The sequence below is a fragment of the Echeneis naucrates genome, chromosome 22 (genome assembly GCF_900963305.1).
Source record: "Echeneis naucrates chromosome 22, fEcheNa1.1, whole genome shotgun sequence".
In the NCBI taxonomy this organism is placed as follows: domain Eukaryota; kingdom Metazoa; phylum Chordata; class Actinopteri; order Carangiformes; family Echeneidae; genus Echeneis; species Echeneis naucrates.
The window spans coordinates 8,357,798-8,369,932 of record NC_042532.1 but is presented as its reverse complement, the minus strand read 5'-3'; the positions used below and the strand labels follow the sequence as shown (position 1 = coordinate 8,369,932).

At 42.8% G+C, this 12,135-nt stretch overlaps 1 protein-coding gene across 1 annotated transcript in view; it reads right to left on the bottom strand.

The window, feature by feature from the left end:
• dlgap2a (discs, large (Drosophila) homolog-associated protein 2a) overlaps positions 1–12,135 on the bottom strand; it is a 133,275-nt gene that overhangs the window by 33,383 nt on the left and 87,757 nt on the right. Inside the window, exon 5 of the mRNA XM_029493720.1 lies at positions 9,126–10,270. Coding sequence (XP_029349580.1) covers positions 9,126–10,270 — 1,145 coding nt within the window. The remainder of the gene's footprint in view (positions 1–9,125; positions 10,271–12,135) is intronic.

The window sequence follows — 12,135 nt, the reverse complement described above, 5'->3', positions numbered from 1 at the left end:
AAAAAATGGAACTCCATTATGGTACGTGCCATTGTGCAACATGTAGAAATGTAATTATTTGATCTTAATAGGTGACTGCATTGGAAATGGCTTATTAAAAACTAGTAGGCTTAGTTCACACACTCATGTAATGAACAGAGGATGAATATTCAGAATCTTGTTATAGAAAATGCCACACACTTACTCCTCTCTGATTCTCTGTCTTTCTTGAGCACGCACGGGCATACGCATTACTACTGCTGAGACGAGCAGCAGCAGCAGCAGCAGAGTCAGGGTCCTAGCCTCTCCTACAAACACACAGATACTGTAACACAGCACAACACAGCACACTCTGCTGACTTCGTGCGATGGCCTCAAGCTTTAGCTGGACATGCATTTACATGGTCAATGATCTGCACTCATAAAATATGACAATGTCAGTGATCATTAAATTCTGTGTGAAAGCTGAAGGTTTCTGCGACGCAGTAGCCATCCGTCACTTTGACATTCTGGCGGCTGGATCAGTCTCAGTGCAAAGCCAATCCACTCAGCTTTAGATTTCATTAAGTTAAATTTGACTTGGGTCCAGGTTTCTTTGAATTTCCGGCATCCGTACAGTGAAGATGGCTCTTAAAATAGCCTCCAAACAACCATTAACTAACAACTATTAAAAATCCTAACATTGTATTAATGTAGGATAATCCTGGCATTCTGATTCATGTTTTCTGAAATTTCATCCTACAATCACTGACTAACTGACAACTCACAAATTCACGGTGAAATGAGTGTCTGTTGACTGGCTGGAGCAAATGTCACGAGGAGATAAGGCTGCATCCAAATGTCACTGTTGCGTCATACACACAAATCTAATCAGTTTCTAATGCAAATGTCACATTGGAAAAACAACAACTGCACTAAAATGCACTTATTATTCAAACGCAAGTAAGAAATCAAAAGACTATAATGATCCTAACCAGACAGAAAATGTTTGAGGCATTGTTGGCACAAAAACTTTATTCAGTGTTTGTTTGGGCAAAATACACATCATTACAAGGTAAACCAAAAGAGTTCCCATTGACACTAATTCTACTGACCTCTGGCATTCAAGTAAGCCCACCTACAATTACTGTGGGCGGGCAGCAAGTGTTGCATTAAATCAAAGTTGCTTTAATAATTGATCAGTTATGATTTCATTACAGCCTACTCTTTGATAAACAGGGAGAATGTTGGATCAAAGCAACCTTTCACTCTTGCAACGTGAATTTAGCATGGGCAGTGTTGGGTTTTATGGCCCCATTGATCTTTAACCTCAGAAGCAAATTTCACTAGTGTTACATCATGAAATATGGGATATTGGTAAATGTGCATGTGGCACAAAGACACACAATCCCTCAACTATTGTCATATTTGAAAACACAGCCATGCAGAAGAAGACACAGACATGTCTGCACAAATTAAAAATAAGCAAACTTATTGTGATGTCTTCTATCCAGAGCATGCAAAGACACGAAATGCATGCACTGATACTTATTCTGGACACATACACACACTTAAGCACACAACCTGATAATAGTCATTCATCTTCCCTCCAAAGACAGGCATGCATCAGCTACCAAATGGAGTCGATGGGTTAATTAAGTCTTGGAGGGGTTTGATATTTTTAGACGTCTAATTAATGAACGGAGCGCTGGAGGACAGGCGCAAGCTGTAGTGAGATTTGTTTAATTTGGGTTCACTGATAAACTGGATAGATTGTGGGGTGTCTCCCAATGAAGATAAAAAAGAACAGCAGGCCAGGCAGCAGCCCACTCACACTGTGTCCCAACACGCTTAGTGGAGCTGAAATATAGCTTTCACCTCGACCTAAAGATGCCATGACGGTTAAGACACACGCTTCAGAGGTGATAATGCATCCACAGGTCCTGTTCTGCTCACATATTTCATGGCAATGAGGTGAAGGCCTTTTTGACCATATGCTGTGGTTCGGGGGAGGTGTTTGTAAAGCTCAAGTGAGTATGCCTATGCTTTCAGTACTTTGATATTGGAGTGTGTGTTGTTTGTGTGTGTGGGGGACTAGCCAGGCCTCAGTCAATGCTCCTGCAGTGTAGCAGTGGATTTCATCGATTAACTCTGCGGCTCTATCTATATACTGCGCCTATCCCACTAAGTCACTGCCATTAAGTGAAGGAATAGAGTGGCACAGGCAGAAAAAGACGATGGATGGGACGTAATGTAGAGAAATGGCTGAGAGAGAGGAAGGAAGAGAGCATGTTAGAGCAAGATAAAATAAGAGAGAAGGGACGTGGTTACCTCATGCTGTGACACCTGATCTTTTTGCCTGTTTTGGTTCGCAGCACAGTTCAAAATCTCGACACTCCAGTCCAACCAGACACACACGTCTCAGTGTTTGGTGAGTTAATAAGTTCACTAAGTACTGCTTATATTGCAACTCTGTGTGTGGCCTTCCCTTTTGTTTTCAGCTTTTAGCCACATGGAAACACCCGTGTATCTGTTCCCAGCAGAGTTTACTGGCTGTAGAAAGACTAAATTGTCGTCACCATTTTGCACACGAGAGACACGAACAAAACTTATTTAAAACTTATCTAAAATGCATTCACTTGTCTTCAGTGTAAAGGAAATAAAATATTTGCTTTGGAAGTTCCAGAAATTAAGTAAGTCTCCTCCTTCACTGGCAAATCGAATGAAGCCTGTGATTTAGCATGATGCTAAAGTGGCCAAGATGAGGTTTCTCCAAAGGGTGAGGTGGTCTCAGTGTTTGGGAAAGAGTGAGGAACTGTGGGGTAAGAAAAGGCTTTTCGATTGTGTTTCTTCTAATGGAACACCAGCAGAAATACAGACTCCTTCTGGTCCCCTCCAATAGGATAAATTCCAGCCACAGCATCTTGGAAGGAGAGTTCACGCCAAAACAATTGGAGGTAAGAGACCAACCAGCTGGCTCTGCAGCACATGGAGCAGTTGGGGGAATTGCTGAAGAAAAGGATATTCAAGCCAATTTCCAATTATTATACTGTATCAAATTCTAATATTCCTAGAGTAACTCACGTCTCAATGCTTACCAAATAACAGACATGACAGTGATTGACAGTTTGTAATCACAAATGGCAAATCACTGGTTGAAGTCAAACACTGTCAGCGTAAAAACAAATCTGCTCCTTCTGTCTGGAGGGCTATCCTTGTCAAGCTCAGCAGGCAACTGGCTGACAGAGGAGGCCTGTCAGCTCGTCAGCATGAAAGCGCTGCCTCTTTTCTTCCAGCTGACATCTACCCTGCATCATTTTCTTTTACACCTTTAACATGTCCACAGCTGGTTGTTGGTTAACTTAATAAACGGTATTTATTTTTAATTTAATTGCTTTTGTGAGCTCCCTTTTTATCAGTCCTAAGTCACTTTCTGGGATGTGTTGTGTTGTTGGGATGGCAAAACTAAATTGCCATCAATCTACAGCCTGTGATCCTTCATCTTTAATCTACCTGCTGTTTGCTAATGTGTGCACAAACAATTGTCTATACATACAGCCAGTAGACAACAAAAATGATATATTTAATTAAATGCTTTTAACCACGCTTGGAGACACTTTACAAAATTTAAAAACAAGAAAGTAGTGAAACAGAGTATAAAAATAAATGATATAAAATACAAGATGCATAGTAATCATGCTTACAAGGTCACAGACAATTACACAATCACACATTAAGATACGTCCGTTTTGAAAGGATAGGTAAGTGCAATGGCAGATGTGTTCATGGAGGTAGTTCCAGAGGGAGGGGGCAGCAACAGAGAATGCTCTATCCCCCCAGGTCTGGTGCTTGGTCCTGGGTGGTGGTGTCAGAGTGTAGCGTGAGGGAAGGACTGTGATGGTGGACCATGTCCTGGAGGTGGGAGGGGGCCTGGTTATAGAGGGTTTTGGTTTGGTTATGGAACAGGAAGCCAGTGGAGATGTGGGTATGTGTGTGAGGAGACAAGCAGCAGAGTTCTGCATAGACTGGAGGTTGTTAAAGACTTCGGATGATGCACCGGGGAGCATGCTGCAGCAACAGTCCAACTTGGAAGTAATGAAGGCATGGATCAAGGTGTCAGCAGTGGAGAAGGAAATGGAGCTGTGTAGACAGGCAATGGTGGAAAAAGGCAGTTCGGATGATGCGGTTGATAGATGTCGGAATCTCACGATTCAATTTGATTCCGATTTTTGGGGGCTACAATTTGATTCAAAATCAATTTTCGATTCAAAACGATTTCATTCATTATGATTTCTGCTTCAATCTATAGGTGTGCAAAGGATTCCTCGTGATCTTCTTCAGTCTGCTTTGCAAGACTGAATGACAAATGGAGACATTAAAGTGTCTTTTTCACATTTATTAAGTTTATTCATTTACCCATGCTTAAATGGAATTGTTGCAACTGTTGCGTAAAAGCAATATCACATAATGCTTAAGTAACAAAAATAAAAGTGTCTCTTTATAAAAAAAAAGTGCAGTTAAACAGTAAACAAAGTGCTTAATCCTCATTTTGCAAAACTTGCACACTGAAACTCATGTTAAGCTCGGTCTTCTCGGGCATTTTATAAATACAGCCCTATAAAATCATGGACTCACGGCATTATAAACATGGGATAACAGAACTGGCCAACATTTTACAAAAAAAGGTTTTGGTTTTGTTTTTTGGAATGAAAAGGAACTTATCTGTCAGGAAAATGCTCTGCTGAGGTCACTAATAATGCACGCCTACCACCCATGAATAACTGAATGAATTGAATGAATAATGTTGCTGACTTGAGCGTAGTGGTGACTTGATGGTGACCTGAGCAGCATGGTGGGATTGTGGTTAACGCTGTCGCCCCCGCAATAAGAAGGGCGCAGTTTGATTCCAGGTAGGGGCACCTTAATATTAACTGGTTAATTGGTAATGAGTGATGGACTGAGCTACAGAGAGTAGAGACCAAATCAGACCACCCTTGACCCCCCCATAGAGACTGGACCTCTGTCTTCTTTTTTTTTTTTTTTTTCCGGAATAAAAAGGAACACATCTGTCAGGAAAATTCTCAGAGAGTCGCTCACTGAGCTCACCACAAAGAGGTTGACTATCATGTACTTAGAATAGAGCAATGTCAGTAATTGGTGGAAAACCAAAGAGCGTGGGGATAGAAGAAATTAAAAAGTTTTACAGTGGATTTGATATTTCCACCAAAGTTGCGGGACATATGGTTCATTGTTTTATTGCTGTGTTTTTGCTTAAATGTGTGGAAGAATTAAAGTTTTCAGTTATAACTGAAGAACTTGTCTATATTTCATCACTTAAAACACTGTGTCAGGGTTACATTTGCATAACTTGCTAAAGATGGAATTCTCAAAATTAAAAACTGGAAAAATAAATTTAATTCTGGAAAAATGTAAACAGATTTTATTGGCCTCTAAGTAAAAACCAAAATGAGTCCAAATCTTTGCCTTGAACGAGGACGGGGCTGGTTGAATCCCTCTTGAGAATCGCGATTCTTATATGAATCGATTTTTTGGCACACCCCTAGTGGTTGATGTGATGTTCCAAAGAGAAATTATCATCAAAAATGACTCCAAGGTTTCAGATGTGTGTAGAGGGTGACGGGGTGGAGTTTTTGGTGGTTTTGGTTTTGATGAGGGATCTGGGGCCAATGATGATATCTGATTTGCCTGAGTTGAGTTTGAGAAAGTTCGTTTGCATCCAGGACTTTCAGTGAGGCAGCTGGGGAGAGTGGAATCAGTCGAGCAGTGATGGATTACATTTACTCTCAATTTAGCTCCATTCTTCTTCTCACCAACAACAAATATCTGGCTCCTCACTTAGTTACATTTTTGACACCAGGAGCTGCAGCTTTGCATGTCTGCAGTCTGCTGCTTGAGATGCTGTATGTTGTGTTTATTGGGAAATAGGAGCCTGAGGAGAGCTCCAGCTATACAGCAGCCTAGAGAGGGGATTTCTTATGAATAAAAGAAAAAAAAAAAAAGTAATTTACATTTTTTTTTTTAAGGCACCCACATCCTCATGCTCAAACCTAGGTCACAGACTGTAACAATTTAAGGCTCCTATGAAGAATGAAGAAGTGAAGAATTGCTGGCAGGAAAATTTTACAAAACTTATTTATGGGCCCATAAAAATGGGTATTAATCTCCCCCTAAGAAATTGTGAAAGCAGGCACCTCTTAGTGATTTGGCTTGGGAAATGCTAGTACAGAGATAAAGGAAATAAGAGAATGTGTTAAACAATTGACTATTAAATAGCTGAAGATTGACAATAAGGATTCAAAGAAAACTTAGGGTAGAGATAATAAAACATGAATATGAGCATATGCTTGCTGACACGGTGGTAGCTACAAATCCACCCTGTCGCCTCAGGCAGGAAAACATTTATCTCCAAACTGCTGTCTGATCCTGGGGTTCCTGGGACAAAATCTGACTAAGTAGTGGTTCATGGCCTGATAACTATCTCAGAACCCCTTAATGAAAAAGTTAGGAAACTCTGTGTGTGTGTCTGGAGGTGTTTGTTAATGTAGCTCTCCGTCACAGTGCCAGTTTTGTTTCTGCTGCTTTGCACTTCCCTTTTGTATTTTAATCATCAGCCTTTCTGCCTCTCAAGCTCCACCTTTGGCAAGCCAACATGGCAATTAATTGGCTTATTAAATCCCTCTGCAATGCCCCATCAGCAAAACTATCAAAGACTAATCCTCCCTTTGTACCACAGTACAGTATGCTGAGAAAGAACAGAATAGTGTCGGAGCAGTCGACTTAATCACGGCTGAGAGCTGTCAGTAACACAAAGTTACTACACTGTGAAGTTACGGTGGGGGGGGGGGGGGGGGGGCACATGGAAGGTGGAGGAGGGACAGATTACAGCTGTTATGACAGGCCAGATTTATCTCATCTGGAGAGATCACGCACCTATATGCAGATTGAATTCATCCAGGAGAACCTGTCGCTAACAGTAGATGAATGTTTTGCTACAATGACCTCCTCCTCAATATCAGTCTAACCATCAAACTCATAAAGCAAATATCACGGAGTGTGTGTGCGCGTGTGTGTGTGTGCGTGCATGCGTGTGTGTGAGTGCAAATTGGGGCTAATTTGTGAAATGACTTATCCAGGGACAGAGAGTGATGGTTAATGCCAGGTCTGATTCCCTAAGATTTGTCATTTCCAAGCAGGAGCAGCCAATATTAATCTGTCACTGTCTTCCCCAATGTCCAGCTAATCGATCTCTCATGCATTCGCACCCACATGCACACACACACACACACACACACACACACCTGCTGAGAGAGCACGCATTAACATACAGACACCTCGGTAAAACACATCTCTGTGTGTCACCTCATAGTTTTACACTTCAAAAGTTTTTCATTCCCTCTGTCATCAACCAAGGACACCAACAAGGTGCCTAGCACATCATCAAACCATCTGGTGTGCAATAAACAGGGAAAAAAAAAAATCCCCCCTTCCCTCCACACACACACTCGACCACAACTGTGGGTAATACCAACCAGTGGCAGCAGTAAAAATTCTGAATTTGACCAATCTGTGTTCGTGGAGAGAATCATTCTTGAATATTGGCTTCATCTTTCTGCCTGAGTGCTCGTGGTGATGAGCAGCAACAGTAGCCATGGTGAGTAAAAACAGCCTCCCCTCTGGTCCCCGGAGTATCTCGGCACATCCAGGTCTCAGCGGTACACATCTGCAACTTTCTCTCCCTCTCTACTGTGATACATCTTCCAGCTCTCTGAAAGGGCATTGATTCTCCTTCAGGGGAAGAAGGTGTGTCACCCTGCACGGATTGGATTGATAACGCTGGCCTAAAAATAGCCCTGCGACAGGAAGCAGGAGAGCAGGATATTTTTAGAAGTGTTTATAGTGCATTGACTCGGACACTACCTCAGCTGAATGACCAAGTGGAAGTAAGGAAGGGAAGGGGCGGCACAAAACACAGCGACTCTCATTAAGAGATTACTGCACTCAGGGGGAATGTAAAAATATTGAGTGGATGAATACATCGTCCGTCCAGTTGAAACTGACCACCACTTATATTCAACAACATGCTAGTTAAAACTGGCCCCCTGAAATATTTCTGGATGACATTGGCCCCACTGGCTGATTTGAGTAATGCATTGGCTTTCCAGTTACAACAGTCTTTAATCTGTAAGACACACTCTCTGCTTGGAGTACCTTTCTCAGTGCTGAAGTGCTGACTTTATTTTGGCTGCAGGCAGTACTTATATGATGATCAGATCCCACATTGTTGAGAAACACTATTCCAAAATCATTTTTTTCCCTGCTTGGATTTGCAATTAGGGATTTCTAATCAGGCCTTCTTATTCCTCATAGCCTTAGGCACGCACAGAACACCTGTGAGAAAAGATCTGGGAAAATGCTGACTAACTTGGAACTGATCCCCGCAGTGCTATGGGATCCCCCGCAGAGCCAGCCGTGGCTCTGAGATAAATGCAAACCTTTTACAGAGCTGGGGCCTATGTAGCATGGAAGCAAACAACAAGGTAAAAATCAACATTGATCTCTGGTCTTTTATTCTCATTCTGCTGACTCTTCCAGTGCGGAGCAGATCATTTGCGGAGTTAATTGATTCATCCTGCTGTGTGATTCCGTTCTACTGGCCGCCACATGCTGAGCCACAGGACAGGTTCACATTGTAATATCCAAAGCAGTCACACACAAAACAAAGACTTTTAGATCAATCAGAAATCCAGAGGTGGGGAGCAACTTTTCTTCCTTGCCAATTCAATGGCACATATAAAAAATGGACCCTTGCATTGTCCAGGCTTAGGTTTTGGGACAAACGTAGCAATGCATCAAATTTTACATACACACACAATCACTTTAATGACTGAGAGACAAAATAAGTGTTCATATAATCCCTTAACTTGCTTGCTTCTATTAAATCAGATAGGATTCCTTTCAAATCACCACCAACTCTTCTTTTAACACATCCGTTAAATACTCATTATTTAACCACAGATCCATGCATTTGTTTACCAGTCTTCGCCAATGAAGTGGCATCAAGTGGCATCAATCAGTGAAATTAGAAGCTCTTGTGTTTGGCAGGAAAACAGTAACAAGCAGCAAAGAGCAAAGTTGGCCAAACTCACCTGTAGGTAGTGGCAGGGCCTGAGGTTGGGCTTGAGATCAGTGGGTGTCATGGGCTTTTCCAGGTTGAGTGAAGACTTCCTGTAGGCCTCCTTGGCTTGGCTGACAGTTAGCGTTGACCAGGAGCTCCTCTTCATAAACTTGCCCTCTGGCGCCATGTTTATGCTCTCACAAGCCGAGCACTTGACGTCATTGTTACTTTTGGAGGTCTTTAGTGAAAGGTCTCCTGCCAGGTGGCCGTGCATGGAGTCGGGGTAGCAGTGGCTGATGTGGTCCACAGGATGCCGTGACATGATGCTTGGTGTTCTGTATGTGCTGTCACTATCCAGGTTATCGTCCGAGCTCCACCAACCTCCAGAGCGCTGCTTGCCGCTACCTTCAGATTTACGGTCTTTGCTCTTGCTGCGTTTGCTGTGTTTGTGGTGGCCTTGGTGGTGGTGATGGTGGTGGTGTGAGCTCTCCCGGTGTGAGTCGCTTTTGGTACCATTCATTTTTGAGGAACCCTCTAGAGAATGTGACTTTGTGAAAAGCTTCTGAACTGAGTGAACTAAATGGCGTATTCGCCCGGGGCTTTCATTACGCTGCTCTGTAGTTGTGGTTGTGGTCGAGGTGCGTTGGTACTGCAATGTGTGGAAGCCATCACGGTGCAGGGGCATCTGCTTTTCAAATTGGTCCAGAAGGTTTGCTGGGATTCGGTTCATTTTGCTGCTGCCACCATGGGAGGAACCACCATCGTCTCGGGAGTCCCTGCCGCCAGAAGTATTTTCACCGCTGTCCCGTGAAGCGCTACCGTAGTGCATGCGTGGGAAAGTGCTACTAGAGATGGAGTGATCAGCGGCCGACATGGAAACCGGCATCACAATGCACTCAGAGTGGATGGAGCTCCGAGGGGAACAGCGATGGTGACCTTCAAGGGGGCAGCTTTCAGTTGGACTGAGGAGGTAGGAGGGGGGCCGTGAGTCGCCATGATGAAGGTGGTGGTCCAGGGAATGGTCACATTCAGCCAGGCCGCAGGTGTGGACTGAGGTGGGAGAGGTGAGCTGCAGTTGCGTCGGGCGGCCGCCAGAGAGACCCTTCATGTTCCTGGGTGGAGGAGAGTAGCTGTCCTCATCGAAGCACTGCGAGGGAGACCATGAATACTGCTGGTCTGAGAGCGAGAGAGCAAGAGAGCGAGAGAGCGAGAGAGAGAGAGAGAGGATAGATTATACCTGTGGTGAAATAAATATTATTTTAAAGTTAAGGGTGATGAGCATATTCTTGCTCAACATTTTCTTTCACTACAAATGGCACACACACACACAAAACCCCAAACAAAATCTCAGGTGACCTATTTTTTCTACTTTGTTCAGGTTTGTGAGAGCATAGTGCTGGAAAGACAGGGAAAAAAGAGAGCACGAACGAAGGAGAAGGACAGGCGACAGGTAGCAGTCTGCATTGCCATTTATCCAATGCAAAGTGAGGTAATAGCCTATCACGCCGTGGTGCCTGTGCCATCCATCAAACCCCTGAGGAGAGCGTATGAGCCTTGTGGCCGGATAGCTGTCCTTGGGAGGGGATTACCAAATGCAACCTCCTTTCCTTTCTGTTGGCCATGTAGTCTTAGAGTAAAACTCAGTTCTGTGTGATCAGTCACCAAGGGCAGATGTCTCGGCACTCTATTTCAATGTGTTTAACTTAATCAGAGGAAAGGTTTCCACCGCAGACGTCCACTGTGATTACACTGTCCTTCCTTTGACTTGTGTCAGGGCCATGAGGGTTAAAAGTCCTTGGTTTACATCAGCACCGTGTTATTAATGAAACAATAATAATGAATAGTATACTTTATCATCCGTTTCTAACTTAGAAACGATCAAATATTCCAACAGATTCAAATACAAAATATAACTAAGTGTAAAGGTCTTTAGGATAAATTTTCTTCTATGAAGTTTGAGCTGGTAATTGGGCTCGGATTCTGCCAAATGAAAATGTAAAATCTTACAATTGTAAAGATGAGTTTAAATTAAAGAATTATCATTTTGTCTCTTACTTTGTTTGGTCTTTCTCATCAAAGGACCTGCAATAAAAGCGGAATATTGGAAAATCTTCTCCAGGTCACATTTCAGAGTTATCAATGCCTTGTCTGGCGGAAGGCAACAAGCAAACAAACAAAAACAAAAATAACCTCAGCCAAGCTCCCTTGCATGACTCCCTTGTCATTTGGTTGATAAACCCTGCATATTTTCCCAAACTCCATAAAATCAAGGAGAGTTTTTCTGTACTATGAAGTGAGTTTTTGAACCAAACTGTAGCATTTTAAAAGTATATTAGCATCTTATTTGTAATGGGTGACTGGGCTTTGTTTCGGAGCAAACACCCACTGTCCATATCTCCTCAGGCACATGGTTCAAAGGGTTGCACTTGATCTTTCAATTAATTGTGAGCTGGGCATAACATCCAATAAACCTTTGAGTGTGCCATGTCCTATTCACTATGAAAACCATTTGCTCTTGTACCTTGGCAGATTGCTCAGGTAATAGCACAGTGTAACATGAAATAATGTGACTATCCACTCCGACCCTCTGAGGACTTCATCGTATATTTCTACCTGATTTAAGATGGACCTGGGGTGGAAAATGACTATGAAATGCTAGGCCAGGTGACCTCAGATCAGGTTTTTGCTGGGCAATCACTTTTCTACTTCCTCAAGATGACAAGGCAATGTATTTGTGACACATAGAAAGTGGTGACTGGTTGGGAAAATTTCTACTAGAGTGGTCTGAAGCTAATAAAGACACTTGTGTCTTCCTTTGTGGTGGGAGGAAGAGCCCTTTGCTTAACTTGCATTGGTTCTTGTTTCTGAGAAGGATGGACAAGTGAATGCTAGCAGACTACCAGAACCATGTTGATTTCCTCAATACTCCTGTTCTTCCAAATAAAAAGGTGAAATCTGTCTCTTAAACGCCCGTATTCCTCACTGCACACTTGTGGCTTTAACCCCCAATTAAGTGCGACCTGTTAAAAATCTTATAATGA